Genomic DNA, 20,073 nt, shown 5'->3' on the forward strand with positions numbered 1-20,073 from the left:
GGTCAGACACTGTTGTCGTGTGTAAGTGGGCCTAACCATGAGTTTACCCCCCCCCCCCCCCGCACACACACACACATCACCAGCCACCGCACCGCCACTTAAAAGGACATTTTACCAGCAGCCTTATCAGTCTGAAGTGTCGGAATGCACTTGTGACAATCAACAAAATGATGAGCTACTAACACCAGACTGTCGTGTGTGTGTGTGTGTGTGTGTGTGTGTGTGTGTGCCTATATAAGAGAGTGCAGGACTAACAAAATGCCATAGCACTAAATAATTCCAGCCAAAGAGGGATCAGGGATGGTGGGGATAGCAATACAATGGGGGCTTCTGGTCCTGCTTTGTCAACAGACGCTGGTGACGGCCCATGTGTTGGGCAGATCCTACTCCACCAGCGACCTGGCCCAGCTAAAGGTAATGTACTGTAGGTAGGGGACTAACTGATTGCCCCTGGGGGATTCATAATGTTTTTTCAATTCAATTGGATAAGGGAGGGATGTTTTATAATGAGCCTGGCATAGCAGCTAGTCTGACAGAAAATGCTTGGTGACAGATATGATATGTGTGGCCCTACGCACATACAATGTCTACATTTTAGATATTGAATGGTGATCCTACACTTCATTAATGTGAGTTTCAATATAAATGATCTTACAGTTGCTTACAGTAACTGTTTTTAGCTCCATTTATATTAACGGCTCCATCCATCTGTTTGTCTGTGATCCTACAGTCATTGGCTTGGCCATCAGTGTTGCTCTGTGAAGTGAATTTGTCAAGTTCACAAGGTCAAACAGAAACAAGTGAAAGCGAACACTTGAACACAAGGTAGAAGAGGATTGTGAAACATTTCCGGTTCTCTTTCCAGAGTTTACTGGAGCGCTTTGAGGAGACCCTGGCCACTCTGGTCCAAGTGGAGGACCCAGTGCCGGATTATGAGGGGAATAACCCGGACCCTGACCGTGGTCAGACCAGCCCAGGGTGGGACAGGGACCGAGAGGGCCAGAGGCCTCCTCCTTCCTCAGACGTACAGGAGCCACAAGAGGACTACAGTATGGCCCAGAGTCCGAGATATCGGCTGCAGGACGTGCTGATGGCTGCCAGGAGTAAGACTTCCGGGTGCTTCGGGGCCCGGTTGGACCGTATTGGGAACTCGAGCGGTCTTGGCTGCAACAACAGAAAAGGTAGGAGGCTCGTCCAGAATGGAAGGGGAAACGGTCAGCAGAATCAGTTGATGTGTATGAAGTATGAAGGGCAGTGATATTATTTGACTACGGCCTGGAGTTTTTCCTGGTCATGTCACATGATTTGAATCGGGAAAATCTGCGACCTATACATATATGACACATATCAATACAGGAAGTAGAACGAAAACATTTGTTGACTTGAAAAGTAGGGCTATAAGTAGAAAAATGCATTACATACAGTAATGAAAGTATGTTGACATAATTTGTCAAGTTTTTGCTTGTATCAACTCAAAATGGTAGACAATCTAAAATGTAATAAGAAATATTGTTATAGCTTTGACTCACTCATTCAAATTAGGTGGAGTGTTTGAAATCACCAAGAGTACTTTTATTTTATTTCATGTATTCAAATTCTTGTTTTTTGTGTTTTTCCTATCTAGGATAGGATGACAATGGCCATTTCCAAGGATGCAACTTTGTCATTGATGCTCTTGACATGAATAAAGTCATGGGATCAGATCACAGACCTCCATTCTGCTTACTTCACTTCAGTTTCTATCCTACAATATGTGCACTTACAACCCACTGGGACAACTGTAGCACCTAAATCACAACCTGGGAAACAAGCATGCTAGTTGTGCATAAATCCTGGATGGATGTCTGTGGAAGATTTGTGTAAACATTTGTATCTGAAATCAGCATTCTGCCCATTAGGCCCCTAACCAGCGATTTCACTGGTCAGGAAAAACTCCTGGCCTTACTCATCACTCTACTACAGTGACAGAGGTGGCTAGAGAAGTTGAGAATTGAGAATTCTCCTCAACTGACAACTGTAAGTCAGTGCAGGGGCTCATCATAACATCCTTAACACGTTTCTGGGCAGTGGATGAGGGAGTAAATGAGATCCAAACATCCTGTCACTTATGGGGCTCCTCTAACAGTTCCTCCTGGGTCCTACTAGTAGTCTCACTCAATAGTCTCCTCTGTTATCCTCACAGATCTGAAAGTACTGTATGTCCAAGTGAAATGCCCATAAATGTCCTTCTATCCGTTTCTTTTTACACATCAGTGCAGACGAAGGCAAGAAGATCAGATGAGGAAGCCACGTTAGACTATTAGGATGCTCCCTCCTGAATTGCCGTACAGCCTACAGAGAGAGAGAGAACAGAGTGAATGAGTGAGTGTCCGTCCTCATTGGGAGAGAGAGCAGAGGGCATCTGTAAGCCTGTTCTCACTGCTCTCTCTTCAGCATCTGCACGTTGGCTACAGTATGTAGGATCCACACATTCATCTGAATCCGTCCTCTAGGTGACACAGAAAGGATGTGGCCGTGTGTGTGTGTGTGTGTCTGGTGTCTCTCTCTCCAAGTCAATGTGGGGACAATGTCTTCACTTTAACATGACAATCCAGAAATAACTCCTTTCCTATCATTACACATGTTCCGTAGTGGGATCTGCAGTGGGGAGGAGAACAGATCTTGTTCATGGAAATCCTCTCTGCTATCATAAGCATATCCTGTCATTCAAGCTTCCTGGAAATCAACACAACAACAATGAAAATGGGCATTGTATAAGAACAAGCAAAATGAAGAGAGGTACTCTACAATTCTGGTCTATGTTTTATTATAAATCAATATGCTGCAAGTAGTTCTGAAGCTAGCAGAAATACCCACCAGCTTGAATGACCTCGTCAGATACTGAGGAAAACAAGCAACCATGACATCCCTAAATGGAACATTGAAGTGATTCTCCCCTCTCTCACAACAAACCACAGAATAACATAGAATAATAGAATAATATTATATAGAATAACATAGAATAATATTATATAATATAATACAAGTGAGATATCATGAGACTTTAACAAAAAAACTGTCTGGCCAACATCTATCTGACTGTCCCTAACAAGTCCTATTTGAAAAACAAGAACACCGAAATAGACACCCACCCTGAGACAAAGCATGTGATTAATTCATAACACAATTAAAGGATACACATATTGTGATGTGTGTCTGGTGTAGAACTGTTCTGACAGCCGGCATGAATGGGATGCCACTTTGTGTTGCGTTAAGGTGAAGGCTCTGACTCTCCTGTCTCACAGTCTTGTCTTGTTGGGTTACTCTTTATCAATTACACACTGGTACTGTGGTTTAGGGAAGCAACACTGCAGATGGCAACCACCCATTGAGAGAGAGGGTGACAAAGTTCAGGAGGAGCAGCTGAACCAAATAGGAACTAATCAAACACGAATGATGCGCCTGACAAGTTTTCCCTTAACGGTGCATCATAATCACTTGGAAACTTTAAGAGGGCTCGCAATTGTGGGACTCAGTTGGTCAGTTGCCAGGGCTGTTTGGCTGATTCCAGCGATAAGGAACAGGTGCAGCCCATGGAGAAACACTGGGAGGATTGTTCCACAGTGGAGAAGATTGTAACAGTGGTCTGATTAGTAATTGGCTCTTTATCAGGGTGGGCTACTTTCCCAGAGCCAGTCAAATGTGGAAAACTGGGACCTGGGACCATGCAGAAGTCCTCCATAATCCTATCCATCACGTTAGCAGGGGTTAAATTGGGCCGGTGCACACAGGGTCAAAATGAGAGCCTCATAGACTAAATGTGCAGGATGCGGACAGCCTGGACAAATGCAGCAACATTCTCTGAAAGTGAATATTTCCCACATGAATCATTTAATCACCAAAATAAGAAAGCAGACATAATTTATATGATTTACAAAACAGAAAGACCTTTATTTGAAGAGTAATGTCAAGGCACAAGACATAGGTCTTTCTGTTTTCTCTTTCTAAGGGACCTACAGTATAGTGTGTTCACAATGGGCTTGCTTTCTACATCAGTAGCACATCTTTCATAAACCCTTATCTGATGCAAATTATCTGCACAGAGACACAACTTATTGTACAGTGGATATAATGGAGCATGATATATAAAAGTGTATATTTTAAAAATAACAGCAAGTGAGCTATGGCTAGGCTACAAACAAAAATATTTTCCAGGACATCATTGGTCCATCTTGTTTTTCCACATATAATGCCATTTACTGCGACTCATTTATAATACACCAAGCAAATCATAAAAATAACATTTCATAAAAATAAACTCTTAAATAAAACACTGAACAAATAACATGACCACAAAAAAGGAATGCTTAATGTATAAATATGTGCCATAATTGTTGGTCATAATTGATTATCTAGCTACAGTGTAATTTGAATCTATCCCTCTTATCCATCCCTAAATGAATTCTGCCAGTTTGGGTTCAACATTGGTAACAATAGCATCATTCATCAAATGCTTATTAGGTTTGAAAACTGGCTTTGTTTTTCCCAATGCTTCCTTTTGCTGTCACCGGCTCATTCACTAACCAAACGTACATTGATTCAACTGGCCAGAAAGACACCCACATCACTTCCCTCTATTGGTCTCCAAAAGTGGTGGTAGTCCCCTGTGATACCTGAAATTCTTTTCTAGCAGTTTTAGTCATACTTTATGCTGAGATGAACATTTACTTGGCTATGCTGCTCAAAACAGCTAAATTAAATGAAAAACCTTGGTCGATGCCACCCAAAACATGCACATCCTCATATCTACACTGTCATGATCTCAACTCCTTGAACATTGGTGAGATCATTTGTCCATTGTTAAGCTTTAAATAATGCAAATGCAATAATCTTATTTGTTAGTATAATTCCACACATCTGCCTTGGTTAGACATGGTCCATAACAAAATGTCTTCATAACACTGATAAAAATGCTTTGTTCAAAGTCCTGACAGGACAGTGAAATGAATTTAGTGCAAATATATAGTATACATGTTATATAAATATAAATACACAATAAATCAACAGAAAAATCAAACATACAGTAAAACGTCAAAATAAAAGTGCTACAGTGATCGAGATGATAAAGCGTCATCGGTAAAGCGTGGATTTGTGGGACACAGGATGGGTAGTTCTGGGGTAAAGGCTCTTTAAATTATGTTATTAGGTGGCAGAGGCCTTGCACAGTGTACGGGGTGCACTCTGGTTGAAAGACATCCCATATGCTCTCATAACAGAGTCCAATTGTGTCATAAATCATTTATGTGTATGTGTGTGTGTGTGTGTGTGTGTGTGTGTGTGTGTGTGTGAGAGAGAGAGAGAGAGAGAGAGAGAGAGAGAGAGAGAGAGAGAGAGATCAGGGAGATGTGATGCTGCTGCAGTAGTGAGTGTGTGTGTGTGTGTGTGTGTGTGTGTATGTGTGTGTGTGTGTGTTGCACCTGTGTGTGTGTATTCTGGGACATGGAAAAGCATTGGGAGGCCCCCAGGCTCAGGTCCAGGTTGAAGAAGGAGTTTGTGTGTGATGGACGGCGAGATGAGGGCAGATTCTTGGGGTTGAAGAAGCTCAGATGGTGATGTAATGCTGTCTGAGCTTTGCCAAGAGGAACTCGTGGGTTAAGTTGTGCCGTGTGATTATGCCCACAATCTGTAAAGAAAGAGCACACAAAAGCACCATTAGGTTAAAAATCACTTTCTCCACATTAGGCAGACTCTCTAACAACAATCAGTTTGTGAACAAACCAATGTCTCTGCTTAGTGCTTTTACACAAAAGCTAATTATAGGACATGCTTTGGACATTTTGACAGCGCAAATAAGTGGTATTACTTCCAAAGCAGTATCTATGCTCGGGTGAGTGGTGGATAATACAGGTTTAAAACGTTTTTGATATGCTGCTTTTGGGTATTGGAAACAATAGTTGTTGTTTTTTGTGTCATCAAAATGTCACGCTGAGTGAGTTTTATTAAACTTAATCATACAGTACAACTAGTCCATTCTGTGGACTTATAACAAGGCCCCCCAAGTGTTTCTCTATTGGTCAGGAAAAAAAACAACATCTGTCCCCGTCTAAATGTTGACCGTGCCGCTCACCTCTCCGACGGCGTTGACCACAGGAAGGTGTCGGAGGCCCATGGTCCTGAAGAGGTTGAACACCTGGGACACGTGTGTGTTTGGGGACACGGTGTAGGGACACGGGTTCATGTAGGGGGTGACGTCCTGAAAACACAACATTATAACTAAAGTTTATGATGATAGAGCACCTTTTTTAAAACAGTGTTACAAAGCGCTTTACAAATGAGCCGATAATACAGATATGCAAATAAAAACAAAAATATAAGTAGACAACAGTAAAACACGACACATTAAAAAGAATAAGGGCAGGATCAATTAAAAAAGTGTTTTAAAAGAAAATACCGATCTTGCTAGCCTAATATGCTCAGGCAGGTCTTTCCACTATTCAAAGGACTCAATGGAAATCTGGAGGTTTAAACAGCCTTCCTTGAATCGGTTCAGTAGGTCTGAAGAATGGGACGCCAAGTAGTGTAGCACTTGGTTAATTCATATTGTGTATTGTTCTTGTTGTGAAGCACTTTGAGACAATTGTCTTTGTAAAAAGTGCTATACAAATCCATTTGATTGATTAGAGTCGATTAATAAAAGATGCTTAACGGAGCAGTCAAGAAAGGTTTTCCTTTTGGTTAACTAGTTTTAAACAGTGTAAATCCATAGTTGTAGATGTTTGCCTGGGCCTTACCACGATCATGCGGGGGTTGAGAAGGGCCAGGTCTAAGTCGTGGATGTCAGGGAACCGGGGATAGTCCTCTGTCATCTCTGCATACGAGAGTCGCGGTTGGGTGGCACTCTGTGTGAGTGCGCACACACGCACACACACACAAACACACACACACGCACAGGCACACGCAGACACACCACAAAAAAGATCACAAATTTAGAGACCCAGGTCCAGTCTCAGGTACTGGGGTTAGCACAGGCCTAAGGTTAGGACAGATCTACAGTTAGGACAGGCCTACGGTTAAGACAGGCCTAGGGTTAAGACAGGCCTAGAGGCTCTAGTTCCAGGCACTGACCGACTGGTTCTCGGCGTAGCAGACGCCCCGAATCAGCAGGTTGACCAGCTGGGAGCGCAGGATCACACCGTGGAAGGTCAGCGGGCGGAAGCGCTCCTCCATGGTCCACTCCTCACTGGGGGACTGGTCAGGGTACAGGTTGGGGTAGGGCACATGTCTGGAAAGATACAGGAGACCGTTTCTCATATGAAAGCGTACATACCTTACATACCTTGTCTCATACATATGAGACAAGGACAGGATAATTGTCAGGGATGGAATGGAATAAGGAATGGTGACCAACTTTTAACATATAAAGTATTTAATAGTAGTATTTTTATATCAAATATATTTTCAAGTATTTCTGATACAAATGAAATAGAAGAATATATTCTCATGACAATGTGACCTCTTACTGGTGGATGTCAAAATCACTTATGTGACACCAGTCAGGGAAACAGTGATAATGGAGGATAATATTATACCCAAATCTGGGCTGCGTTTCATTCCAGAAAGTTGTTCCCTCCCATCCCTCCCTTCCCAGATTTGATAGGACTGGGCTTGTGTGAGCTATAGTGCCACCTAGCGGAGTGGAGTGCAGCATTGCTTGCACTTACCCAGTACTATCAGATCTAGGAAGGGGAGTGAATGGGAAATGGGAAGGTATATTTTCCTGGATTGAAATGCAGCCCTAATGTCAGCATGGCAGAGAGTTGGGGGGGGGGGATCAGGGCAGGCCAGGTCAGGGTAGGATAGGACAGGGTAGGGCAGGGCAGAGTAGGGTAGGACAGAGCAGGGTAGGACAGGTCAGGGTAGGTTAGGACAAGGTAGGACAGGGCAGAGTAGGGTAAGGTAGGACAGGGCAGAGTAGGGTTGGGCAGGATAGGGTAGAACAGGGCAGGGTATGGTAGGGCAGGGCAGGGTAGGACAGGGCAGGGCAGGGTAGGGTAGTGCAGGGCAGGGTAGTGCAGGGTAAGACAGGGTAGGACAGGGTAGGGCAGGGCAAGGTATGGTAGGACAGGGCAGGGTATGGTAGGAGAGGGCAGGGCAGGGTAAGACAGGGTAGGGCAGGGCAGGGTAGTGCAGGATAGGACAGGGCAGAGCAGGGTAGGATAGGGCAGGGTAGGGCAAGGCGGGGCAGGGTCTCACCTCCTCTCCAGCATCTGCTGCAGCATGTCCTGTCCCTCCTCGGCTGGCTCCGCCGTGGGCGCCCGCTCGTCACACACGTTCCTCAGCTCGCTGGACGGGTACGACTTCATGGACTGGCATCGCCGCCTCTGCTCCCCTGCCCGCGTCAGCACGCTGGCATTCTGGGTGGGCAAGGGGGGGGGGGTTAAACACACCAAAACCCACATACATCGTACAAAACCTCTAAAAGGTCGGAGACTTCCAACCTCAATTCGCCAAATTGCTTGAACCCCGTCAGAGAAATTCAGTGACTCAGAGAGATGAGTCACTGAATCACACAATCCACTCATCGCATTTCCACCTTGTTAAAAATACTGAACTGACTCTCATTGTCTCTATCGTGGTGGTCGAGGAAAGCGTCACAAAGCTATTCTCTTCATGATCGTATCCCACAATATCAGTGAGGGACGTGTCAGAGTAAGTGTCAGGCACTAAAACATGTCTTCTCAGTTATCTGCACTGATACGTATACATGGGACAGGTGAAAACAGCATGACTGATGCCTCTGGCTACCAAGGCATATCCATGGCATCAGCTTCTGTGAGCATTGCAGCGCTCTCACTCCTCCTGGTGGTCACTGAAAGCATGGTCACTACATCTGTTTCTGCTTTAGTCAAGTCAGTTCTTCCCTTCTTCCACTGGAAACTGACATCTAAAATAGAACACCCAGCTTTCTCTGTGACTTAATCATACAGTGAGTATTATTCCAAAAAGCTAGTGATGATTCTCTGAGGTGACATGAAGCAAATCGGCATTATGAGGTAACACATCATAAACCGGGGCGGGGAGAGAATTTCTTGACCACCGTGGCATGAGAGCATAGCTTACAATATCCACCTTGTGGTGCTAGAGGATGGAACTAACCGTCTAAAAAAAAAATAAGTCAAGAAATGTTCTTAGCTGCCTCACGTTGCGTGGACAATAACGTTTTTTTCTATTCCGGTCTGTTCTTACCTTGAAGCGGATGTTATTGCTGATGAGGATGTTGCCCTTCATGAACTCCCGCTCGTTGTCACGGTTCTCCGTGACGACGGGGAAGGCGTGGTAGACGGTGGTGCGCAGGATGCTGACCAGGGACTGGATGCGTGTGTGGGGGTACACATAGGTCAGGTTGGGCTCCATGATGTCGCTGGCCGTCAGCCTGGGGGGTGAGGGGGAGTGGGAGAGGGCAAGGGTGGAAGAGAAATGGATTATGACACGAATGATAAACACGACACCCCCTCACACACACAGTTTTGCCTCTGCCTTGTTTGTTTTGTTGATATCCACCCCCCTTCTGGACAAATGCAGATGGAGAAAATTTTTTTTAGTTTGAACCATCTCCCAGTGCTGGAAGCATGTCATATCGAATGTCATATCTCTGTCTTATCTAAGTGACCAGGTACTAGCCTTTGCTTAGATCCTTGTTTTTGTCTCCTAAATGAGGATTCTGGACTTCATCTCACCCTTATTAAAAAAAAGCTGGTTTTATTGGCCGGTTTCACAGCTGCCAAAACTGCTATTCTACAGAGATGGGTCTCTCCAGACTGTGGATCTCAGGCTTCCAAAGCATTGTGTCCCTGGAATGTAGTCCAGCTAAGATAAATAAGGCTACACCCTCTACAGTGATGTCTTGGGTTGTCCTTGCCCAAGCTATGAGAGACTGCTTACATGATGCATATTAGTTTTATTATGTGGAGATGTATGTATGTATGTATGTTTTAATCTGTTTTTGTTTTGTTTCATGTTGTTTTCCCTCCTTCCCTACCATTTTAGTTTGTTATTGTTTAACCCTGTATTATTGCATTCATGTATAATTGTGGCATTAAAAAAAAAAAAAAAAAAAAAAAGTATAATCACAAAAGTGTGAGTTTTCAACTGGTGAGGATGTAACTTTTTCGTTATTTTTAATACTCTCGTATTGTTATTTATTTTATTGGACATAGACAGCAGAGAAGGAGGAGAGAGTATGTCAGTAGGGCATAGGACAGATTCGAACGCATACCGACATGGGCATACGTGTGTGCACTGAAGGCTGTGGTGCTAGACCACTGGACCACCCCAGACCACTCGTTATCCTTATTTTAATAATAAACTATCGAGTCTTCATTGGTATGATTTAGTCCAGGACTAAATCACACCAATCAGTGTCATAATAGACTAGAATGTAATCAAGCCTTCGCTGAGTTATTTTCCCTTTATTTGATGAGTTCTGCACATATTTATTTATCTCTATTTATTTAAAAAGGTTTTAAAGGGAGGACATCCACTCTACCTTCCATATTTGTCAATCTTCTTAAACAGTATAGAAATGAGCTATGGGGTTCAGATGGAGAGGACAGACAGATTGAGGGTGGCAGGGCAGTGGTTAAAGGAGTCGGGTGTGTTGCCGCTAAGCCACGACTCTGGAACATTTTCTTTCTTTTTTTCATGTGTCTGTTGGAATATCAGCCCTATTGGAGCAGCCATTTTTCTCCCTTTTCACTCTCCTTACTTGTCCATCTCCACCCCCGTCTCCCACTCCAACAACGGAACCCCTCTCAACAGGATGTGGATGTCATAGATGCCCTTGTTGAAGAAATCCCCTGTCCACTTGGCCACCTGGGAGGAAACACACACACACACACACACACACACACACACACACACACCTCAAAGTCAACTTTGCCTAGAACATTTAGCCTGAAATAAAACAGCAGTAAGCTGGGCTATGACCACAATTGACTATTACATCCAGGCAAAGAGCAATTCTTGCAGTACTGGAGCAACCTATTTCACCATAATCCACCACTTGTGCAATAATCCTCCATGTTCCTCCATACTGGTGCATATGTAGTAATAATGATGGACAGAATAGAAGGGATGAGACATATTTTACCATGAGAGTTATCATGATGGGCAATCCATATGTGATTTCATTGGTCGATTCAATGAGGATGACCGTCAGGCTGATGGTCATTCGGACCACGCCTCCCAGGAAGGCGGCTGCTCCAATCAGAGCGAAGGTCCCGGAGTAGAGGTCCATCCCAAGGTTTCTGTGGCAAAATAGCAATCAGGAGGAGACAGGTCAGTAGAATCCACAGAGGAAGTGGAGGAAAAGGAGCAGAAGTTTGATATGCAGTAGTGTGTGAAACCTACACTAGCAGTTATCACTCACAGCTGAGTGAACCTCTAAAGGGCAGCTTCTGACAAAGCAGAGAACGACAGCAGAAGTGGGTCAAAGAGAAACGACTCTCAGGGACGGAAAACGATGCACAGTCCGCGAATTCCCTGTGAACGGATGTATGCGAGAATGTAAACTAGTGTAAAGTAGCAGCGTTTCCCAGGGTAAGAAAGTTAAGGGAAGAGCAGCAATTTACCACCTAACATGTTGGTCCCTGATACATTTCAGTGCATCATTACAACATGTGTGTGCTCTAGTGTGTGAGGAACGTGTGAGAGGGTTGGCCTTGCACGTGGAGGACATTCAACCATGAAAAGGTTGGGCTTATATTTTACGGACGTTTGAAAATAACATTGGACTTGAAACAGTACATTTGAAACCACTGGGCTAATATTTTTCGGGTGCATGACAACATTTGGCTTCCATTTTTGGTACATCTGACTATAAAAAAGCTTGGACTACATTTTCAGGACGTCTGACTGTGACAACGTTGGGCTTCCACTTTGGTTCGATGCAATGACAACGTTGGGGCTACATTCTGAGGACATCTGACTGTAGCAGCGTTGGTCTTACACTTTGAGGAGGTTGGCCACGAGGCGTCCGAAGGCGGCCCCGCAGAGCAGCGAGGGCACGAAGAGGCCGCTGGGAACAGACACGCCGTAGGTCCAACACGCCAACAGGAAATATAGGACAAAGAACACCATCAGCGTCACGGGGCTGAATGTGCCTGAAGAGACAGACAGAGACAGGAAGTGAAATACGAACATCCTGTACAGAATAACAACAGAAGGGTCAACATACAGCAAGCTGTATACTATATATATTTGTTATATTCACGACATTGATCAACCTCTTCACCCCCACTAACCCCCTTCCTTCTTCTAGCATTGTGACTGCTTATGGCCCCTGGTCTGAGCATTGATGACTTTATCTTATGATGACTGATGGATAGATGATTCACTTACTTAAACAAATGTATTTGTTGTAAGTCGCTTTGGATAAAGGTGTCTGCTAAATGCCATAAATGTAAATGTAAGTTAAGCTTTCACCATTCGACTAAGATTACATGTAAGAATAACAGATTAGCGGGAACTGTTCGTTCCAAAGCAGCATTTATACCTTCCTTTTTGTTGTGAACACTGTTCAGTCAGGACACGTACGTCGGTTTAATCATTGTTTAATGCATAGCTCCCTGTGGCGTTACACTGTTTAACCATTATTTATATTTGAGCTACTGTATTATCCTTATTACATTCTATCGTTGATGGCGATAGATGGTGGAGAGCTGCTGTGCCTCAGGCATTTTGTTGCGTTGTCTACTTGTACTCAATGTAATGACAAATAAACAAGACTTGAGACTTGGTGGAGTGTTGCGTAGGCCTGCTTTTAAGCCTCGTCCCTGAACATGTGATGATGTTTGCATACGTGTGAATCAGCTGTCCGTCACCTGACCTATGGCTGAGTATTCTAGCCCAAACGTGCACTCTCAGAGTGCAGGAGGAACTGTTCCCTGGTGCCAGAGACCCAGGGGGTTCTGAGACAGATTAAAGAAGACCTGTGATTGGCTCACCGTCCTGGTGGAAGAGCTGGTGTATGGCCACCTCCTGGGGGTTGAAGAAGAGGGTGGCCATGTCGTTGTACGTCTTATTGGGGCAGAAGAACTGACGGATGGTGGAGTTGACGTCTTCATTGACAGTCTAAATGGCACAGAAACATGATTGTCATTTTTCATCAGTAAACATGGATAAGAGTATACCCTTCTTTTTGACTTTGACGAAGATGATCATGAGGCATTTAAAACGTACAGGTTGGGTGGAATAGGTATAAACCCATGATGTCTTTCAGCCAAAAAGCAAAGGCTCTGCCTAGAAAGCCAAAACACTGACAAGTGGAGGAGCAGGATTGCTTGCCTCCATTCCACAGAGCAAGGAGCTAACAGATACACGGCTAAACCAAATGAGCATAGTCATGCTACCAGCGGTTTTGAGGGGGTTGCGGTCAATGTCTTTTGAACTCGTTCAACTTGTGATGGAAAAGTCCTTCTGAAAGATATCAGAAGGGCTTATCAGGATTTGTTGTGATAGTACTATTTCTTTTCGGATTATAGTGGTTGTTTTATGGACGTTGTTATCCGATTTCTTTATTGCTTTATTGCATTTAGTATTATTTTATTTCTGCTATTGTGGTATGAAAGGGGCAATACATAGCTATACAGCTTAACTAACGGAATGATAACACGGTGTTGCAACGATGGAGCAGGTCGATGCAATTTGAACTCATCGAGGAGGATGACAAATTGAAAATCAGGAGGAGAATAATCCTGTCAGAAAAAAACGAGATGGAGACCATTGGAGAGAAGGAGAGAGGAGAGCTGTACCAAGCCTACCAGCGCTGTGATGTTGTGGGTCGTAGGGGAGGACAAGTCACGGCACTCCCCCAGGGTCATGGACGCTATGAATATCACCACCGTTGTCACCATGGAGACTAGCAGACTCTCCAGAACCCTAGCCAGAGACAAGAGGAAGAATAAGATTTTTTTCACACCAAAATTGTATATCGCACCATCTACGATATTGTCTCCAATCAGTTGAAGCAAGGGGGAGAGAAAATTATTTCTTACTTTTGTGGTTGGTCCATAAGCCATTTAGTTTTGCAATCAGAAATAAATATGCTTGGAACTCATTTGATGTTCCTATTCGATTCCACTTAGCTAACGTGGAGCGGTGGAGTGGGGGGGGGTTAGCGGTTAGTTACCTAGTTACCTGACAAACTTGGCCTTGGGGTGGACGTGTCTCATGCGATACTTGGCCATCCTCTTGTTGATGCAGTTGAAGAAGGCCCCGAGGAGCCCGCCCACCACACCCATCAGGATAAAGAAGGCCAGGTCCACTGCTGTCCACAGGTGGCAGTTCTTATCCCCGTCTGTACACTGGAGGAGAAGGGAGCACAGGTGGCAGTTGGATGGGGGTGTTGGGCACTCAAAACACACAGAGACAGACAGACGAGCGAAAAAATCACACACATGCGCACGCACGCACGCAGACTTATAATTATATACACAAATAGCCAGCTTGTACTGTACCTTGAACTCTCCAAAGTTGAGCAGGCCTGGGAGCTGGAAGGAGCCCCATTTGTTGTAGTTGATCCCAGAGCGGAAGAAGTTGAGGGTGAATGTGGCCGACATGGAGCAGAAGAGCTGAGGAGAAGGAGGGGGGGGGGGGGAGAAAAACAGAAAGCAGAGGGGTCTCTCAGGACAACAAGCAATTGACAATAACTTCTGTGGAATGTTGTACACTATTCAACCACACAACTGCCCAGACACGGCTAATAAGCCAGAAATGGATGCCAAAACACTCTCGTACCCATTTCCACATCTCAAATAAGCTATAAACCACCACAGGTTTGTGGTCATTTTGACAGTATTGAAACAGTGCTCAGCTGTGTGTGTGTGTGTGTGTGTGTGTGAGAGAGAGAGACTGTGGACCTACCACTTTCCAGGTGAGAGCTTGGTTCCAGAAAGAGGAGCCCTCCTCCAGGCTGAAGAGGGTGCCCCCGATGGGCGCCCCGAACGCAGCCGCCACCCCGGCCGCCGCCCCCGCTGACACAAAGTCCCGCTTGTCCCTGTGACCAAGCAGACACACATGACGCCTTTTCATTTTGTCATTGTTTTTTTTCTCTTTTTCTACAAGAGAAAGTGCCTCTGATTATTTCGATGTGTTATGAGACATCTGAACCTCCATGACAAGCACACTTTGACATTTCAAAAGGGATATCGTCAAAGGCCAACTGTATTTTCGGATTTGTGGACATGCATCTAAAAGGGGTTTACCCAAAATCCATTTTCATGGGTATTACTAGTCAATCCACGGTGGATACAGTCTCAAACTACCATCATTTCGCATGCAGCCACATCATAGCTATCAAAATGCAAGGTCTGTATTTACTTCCTAAAAAAGTCTCATACCGCGTTAAAATAAGTCAGACAAGAGATTTTGCACTCCGACCCTGCTCTACTATGCCAGTGATTCCAAGAGAGTTGCAGGCGCTAGCTGTTCAACAGAAGTACATTGTGTGGGAGGGAGAGGAGAATCTTGGGAGTTGTAGGAATTGAATGGGCAATTTGGAACATCAGGACTGATCAGGGCATTCAAAGCAAGATATCTTGACTCAGAGGTCGTCTTAAAATGTGTTTTTTGGTCAATGTGTCTACTATTGAATAATGAAAACAACAAATCCACTGGATTACAGGGTAACATTTTGCTTTTTTTAATATTCATCCCTGCTTGTTTTGACCCCCTGAAATGATGCCAATGTGAGAATACTGTACCTGTCAGTGCGGAAGTACGGGAAGTCAAAGCGGATACTCTTGAAAGTGATGCTCTGAAACTGGAAAGAGATGACAAACATGAGCACACATTTAATGAAGATATGGTGAGAATTACTGCTTCACAAAATGCCGCAGATGTCTCTCATTCACCATGACACATTGGGCTGTTCTGTGTAATGGAAAACATGTCACGTTTCACACAAATACTGTACTGCCTTGCTGTTGTGACCATATGAGAACACCAAGTGTCTTTGTGGCACTATCTCAAGGCCTGTCACCAGAGTAACTTGGCTAACACAACAGGGAGTTGCACGGTACAGTAGCAGCCATTTACAACCTAGTATAGACAGATCTATACCTGGGGGAGTCCCGCTCCCACGATGGCTCCGCAGTGAATCATCGGGCCCTCCTTCCCCACAAACAGACCTGAGCAATCAAACACTGAGTCAGAGGCAATACCGCACAGAGCAAACCCTGCCAATCAGAGGTTGTGACTCATGCTGTGTATGGTCGATCAGGGTCAAAGTGTGTAGTAGCTAGTAGATTTGAATAAAAACAAATGAGCTAATCAGTTAAATATACTTATAGTAATCATATGACAATTCCATCTTATACAATTTCATCCTTATGGAGATATCAGAGATGATTACAAGAATGTTGCCACATAAACCATACGATAGTGCCCTAGAGGTCATATTGAACTCTTTTCAGTACCTCCAGCTACGGTGAACAGGACTCCGATGGCCTTGCAGAGGAAAGTCCGTAGCCGGACTATGCCGGGTATCTTTACACCGTTCAGATAGCTTTTTATCTCTGGTATTCCCGACCCTGCAGCTACAGGCTGTAGGACATAGGACAAGAACGTTCAAGTCAGTCTACTATAGTACCAGCTGACAAACTGTAGCATGGAAATACTTTTTCCATGCTACAGATGGAAAAAGTAGTATGAAAATACATTGCCCTGCGCAAGTAATGAGACAGTGAAGCATTTTGTCTTCTTTTTGCTCTACACTCCAAAAATGTGTTTGGCTATGAGGTTAAAGTATTTGTGTATGTATTGGTTTCACCATTCAGAAAGTCCCCCTGTTTCAAGGTAGGAAGTAATGGGACAATTCCAAATGTTTGTGTAGAGCCAAAAGAAGAAAAAATGCTTCACTGTCCCATTTCTTACGCACTGTACTGTATATGCTACTGCCTTACCTCAATGAGGACCAACACACTGGCGATAAAGATGAAGGTCATGTTGAAAGCCAGGAGTTCAAGGAGTGACAAAGCAAGGCAGCCTTTCTCACTGCATTCCTCCACAGCTAGGGGAGAACGGTTAAGGAGCAACATTGCCAGAACATCTCATCAACATCGTATCCGCTTGGTATGCTGACTGCAGTGTTTCACAGTCTAAAGAAGAATGTGAAATCTATCAAAAAGATACATTTTCCGACCAAGCTGAATTTCAGCTGAGTGAAGAGTCGTACAAAAAAGTCCACAAAAAGGCCCACCTGAAAGAAAATAAAAGAAAACCTCTTCAGCTCTGTCCTGGTGCATGTGCTGGAGATACTGTAATCCAAAGTATACAATTGACAGTACCATTCCAATACTGTTTGTATACCAGTACATTATAGCTTGGGCCCAGAGTTTATCCCCACCAGGTCATGTGGTCAGGAAAACCCCTGGACCTGGCTGTAGCTAAGCAACCATGATGTCAGATATGACTTGCAAGATATGATGTCATGGCACTTACCAAGCCTATGGAGACTCCTATGGCAAACACCAATATCCATCGCACAGCTTCATACTTTTTGGCTTGCTAATATTAAAAGGAGAACCAATATCAGAATACCAGTAGATAGAACACTTGTATCACTATATTTTTGCCCAAAATAAACTCAACAAATTAAGTCCCTCCATTTACGAAGAGGGTTAACGGGGCAATCTGGGATCTCTGGGGTCGCCCCACCACATTTTTGGTAAACAGATATGGGATGGGGCTGGAGAAATGTAAACACTCTCATTCTCATAGACAGAGCTATACATGCAAGGACAGACCATCTATTAGAGTATAATGATAGTTTTAACCATGTTGTAATTGTTTACAATTACATTGTTTGCAAGCAATGTACTAAAACAATCTTATATTTTGGTTTAGTTATATTCTTCAAGAATCAATGGCTATATATAATTCATTTAAAAGTCTAATAATGGATGAACCAATCCCAGATTGCCCCTTTGATGTAATGATCCTGTTTAATTGGGATTAGTAACGGTTATTGCAATGATCATTGTTTCACTACTTACCTTAGTGTTCATCCCCTCCAGGACTTCAACATATGGTTCGTTGATGCACCTGTCATAATCCAGGCTCTGCCAAAACACATGGAGACAATTGGGGAAGACTTTGATCAATTAAGCTTATATTTAATTAAGATAATATTTATATTATCCGTCTTCTTTATCTGAAAACCAGTCAGATCTCATCTCAATGGTCAATCAGGCAAAAGAGGTAGTCTAGAGGGATGGTCATTTGTTGTGTGTGTGTGTGTGTGTGTCCATTTTCAAAAGTAACATTACACCCTCAACTGATTTTCATCTGCTTTGATGTGATTTCCTCACCTCATAATCTTTCCTGGGAAGAATCTCATCCTCTTCATCTCGAGTTTCCCCAAGAATTGTCTGAAATAGGAGACAAGTAGAAAGCTTGAACATGCATGTAGAATGAAACAATACAAGACCCAATGTGTTGATGTGAACTGCAACCGCCTGAAATGCCCAGATGAGACCAAGGAATCTGTCCTCATGCAGCCATATGGAGGATAGGACACTGAGTTTCTCCAAACCGTGACCTCACGAGGATCAATTATTTATTTTGGAGATCAAATTTACATGTAGCAAATTTATCCCATATGGTCATGGTTTCAACATGTCAAGAAACTCTGCTTCACATAGGCCTAAGAGTTTTATAGGATACATTTCAGCATTGTAGTAATCACTGGTATGGATTTATCATAGCTAGCTCCTGCATCCACACTACATGTCACACAAACAATAGCCTCTTGCCAAGAAAAAGAGCAAGCTAGCTGATATTTCCCCATGAGTCATGCAATGCTCTGTGGATAGCTTCAATTAGGAATCAAAAGCTCTCTCTTGTGACTCAGACTCTGAGTTGCCTTTCATGCACTTCCTCAAACAATGGGAGCTCCAATGTCGAACAGTCCTTCAGGGTTTTTCAAACGCATCTGTGTGCATGTGTAACATTCATTAACTAATGTACAACAATGCACATTGTAAGCAAGCCTCATCACTCTTCCTCCAGTCTGTTAGTTAGCTACATCAGACAGCAATGGGATTCGTAGCTGAGTTGGACACACAATGCAAACCTACTTCCTCTTAAAACCTCCCGTCTCTGACTATGCCTGGACCCTCTCTACCATTCTTTATTATCTATAAAACTGCAATATAGCCAGCTAGCAGATTTAGATGGCTAACTAGCTAGCAGGTAAGAGAGGGTGGAGCTTTCTCTAGCAAGCCAGGACAGGGTAGCTTAGCTAGCTAGCTAGTACCATCATAACATAAGACATGCTCAGCTGCCTGGATCGAATTGGCTTTGGTTCTAATAAACACACAAACAAACACACACAAATCGGAGCAACTCTGCACGCCATGTTCAATCTCTCGTACCAGTTCCTCGGGCGTACGGGTCTCTCCATCCCTGCAGCAGCAGTGACAACAAAAACAGTTCCCACAGCACGCCATCTTCCAACCTGAGCTCAGCACCACCACCACCACACTGAACCATCCACAGTGTCATGTGATGAACAAAGACGGACCGCGGAGTGCAACAGTGTCAAAGCTGCGCGACTTAACGGACATTCAACGGACTCCTTTTCAAAGATGATGCCGTTACTCATTTTACAACAAGGAAAACATGTGTGATATGCTTGAAACTCCTGGGGTTTTGGGGATCGTAGATGCACATGAATGCACGTTTCCAGTGTAACGCGTTCTTTGGCACTTGCACTGCCACTGCTGCGTAAATATTGTGCAGCTGAGACCCCTCCGTGAAGAAGTAGTTGGTCGTCCCCACATTTCCCGAACACGTTTTTGAAACTTCACTCAAAGCGTGATAGAGATATATGAGTCGTACCAGCTGTCTCACGTTGTATCGGTCGCTCGTACGTCGGAGGTGACACAGCCTGCGGGAATAGATCATAGATTCGCAACTCGCTGAAGAAAAAAAAAAAAAGGTAACATTGTTTTGTTGACCTCTTGTTTTCAGTGACCCTCAATGTGCTAACTAGCTAGTGTTGTTGTGGTCCCAAGTTAGGGGCTCGTAGTTTGC

The 20,073-nt window shown here is 44.0% G+C and overlaps 3 protein-coding genes across 3 annotated transcripts in view; 2 read left to right on the forward strand and 1 right to left on the reverse strand.

The window, feature by feature from the left end:
* Positions 1–20,073, forward strand: part of LOC310808416 (uncharacterized protein) — a 211,979-nt gene that overhangs the window by 176,962 nt on the left and 14,944 nt on the right. The gene's annotated exons all lie outside the window — the stretch shown is intronic.
* On the forward strand, positions 301–1,258 carry nppa (natriuretic peptide A; the record flags this gene model as incomplete). The annotated part of the gene is made up of 2 exons (XM_083675918.1): positions 301–414; positions 866–1,258. 2 exons carry the CDS (start codon positions 301–303, stop codon positions 1,256–1,258), a joined length of 507 nt encoding a protein of 168 aa, XP_083532044.1.
* Positions 5,466–19,500, reverse strand: clcn6 (chloride channel 6). The gene is made up of 23 exons (XM_083675307.1): positions 19,413–19,500; positions 18,348–18,407; positions 18,033–18,098; positions 17,479–17,544; positions 17,170–17,236; positions 16,941–17,047; positions 16,455–16,581; positions 16,099–16,166; positions 15,741–15,799; positions 14,902–15,034; positions 14,496–14,609; positions 14,176–14,342; positions 13,800–13,917; positions 12,984–13,110; positions 11,987–12,140; positions 11,129–11,285; positions 10,745–10,851; positions 9,226–9,412; positions 8,233–8,393; positions 7,105–7,261; positions 6,771–6,878; positions 6,107–6,232; positions 5,466–5,662 (listed from the first exon to the last, which is right to left on the reverse strand). Exons 1-23 carry the CDS (start codon positions 19,485–19,487, stop codon positions 5,582–5,584), a joined length of 2,592 nt encoding a protein of 863 aa, XP_083531433.1. The 5' UTR covers positions 19,488–19,500; the 3' UTR covers positions 5,466–5,581.

The sequence above is a fragment of the Argentina silus genome (assembly GCF_951799395.1).
Source record: "Argentina silus genome assembly, chromosome: 8".
NCBI lineage: Eukaryota > Metazoa > Chordata > Actinopteri > Argentiniformes > Argentinidae > Argentina > Argentina silus.

Bases quoted from the DNA above. Each gene is read 5' to 3' on its own strand.
- clcn6 (XM_083675307.1), bottom strand. From the start codon at position 19,487: ATGGCGTGCTGTGGGAACTGTTTTTGTTGTCACTGCTGCTGCAGGGAT. The intron at 17,237-17,478 runs GTAAGTGCCATG...ATTTTCTTTCAG, and splicing joins TAGGAGTCTCCATAGGCTTG to GTGGGCCTTTTTGTGGACTT. The intron at 13,111-13,799 runs GTAGGCTTGGTA...TGTGCCATTTAG, and splicing joins CCCACAACATCACAGCGCTG to ACTGTCAATGAAGACGTCAA.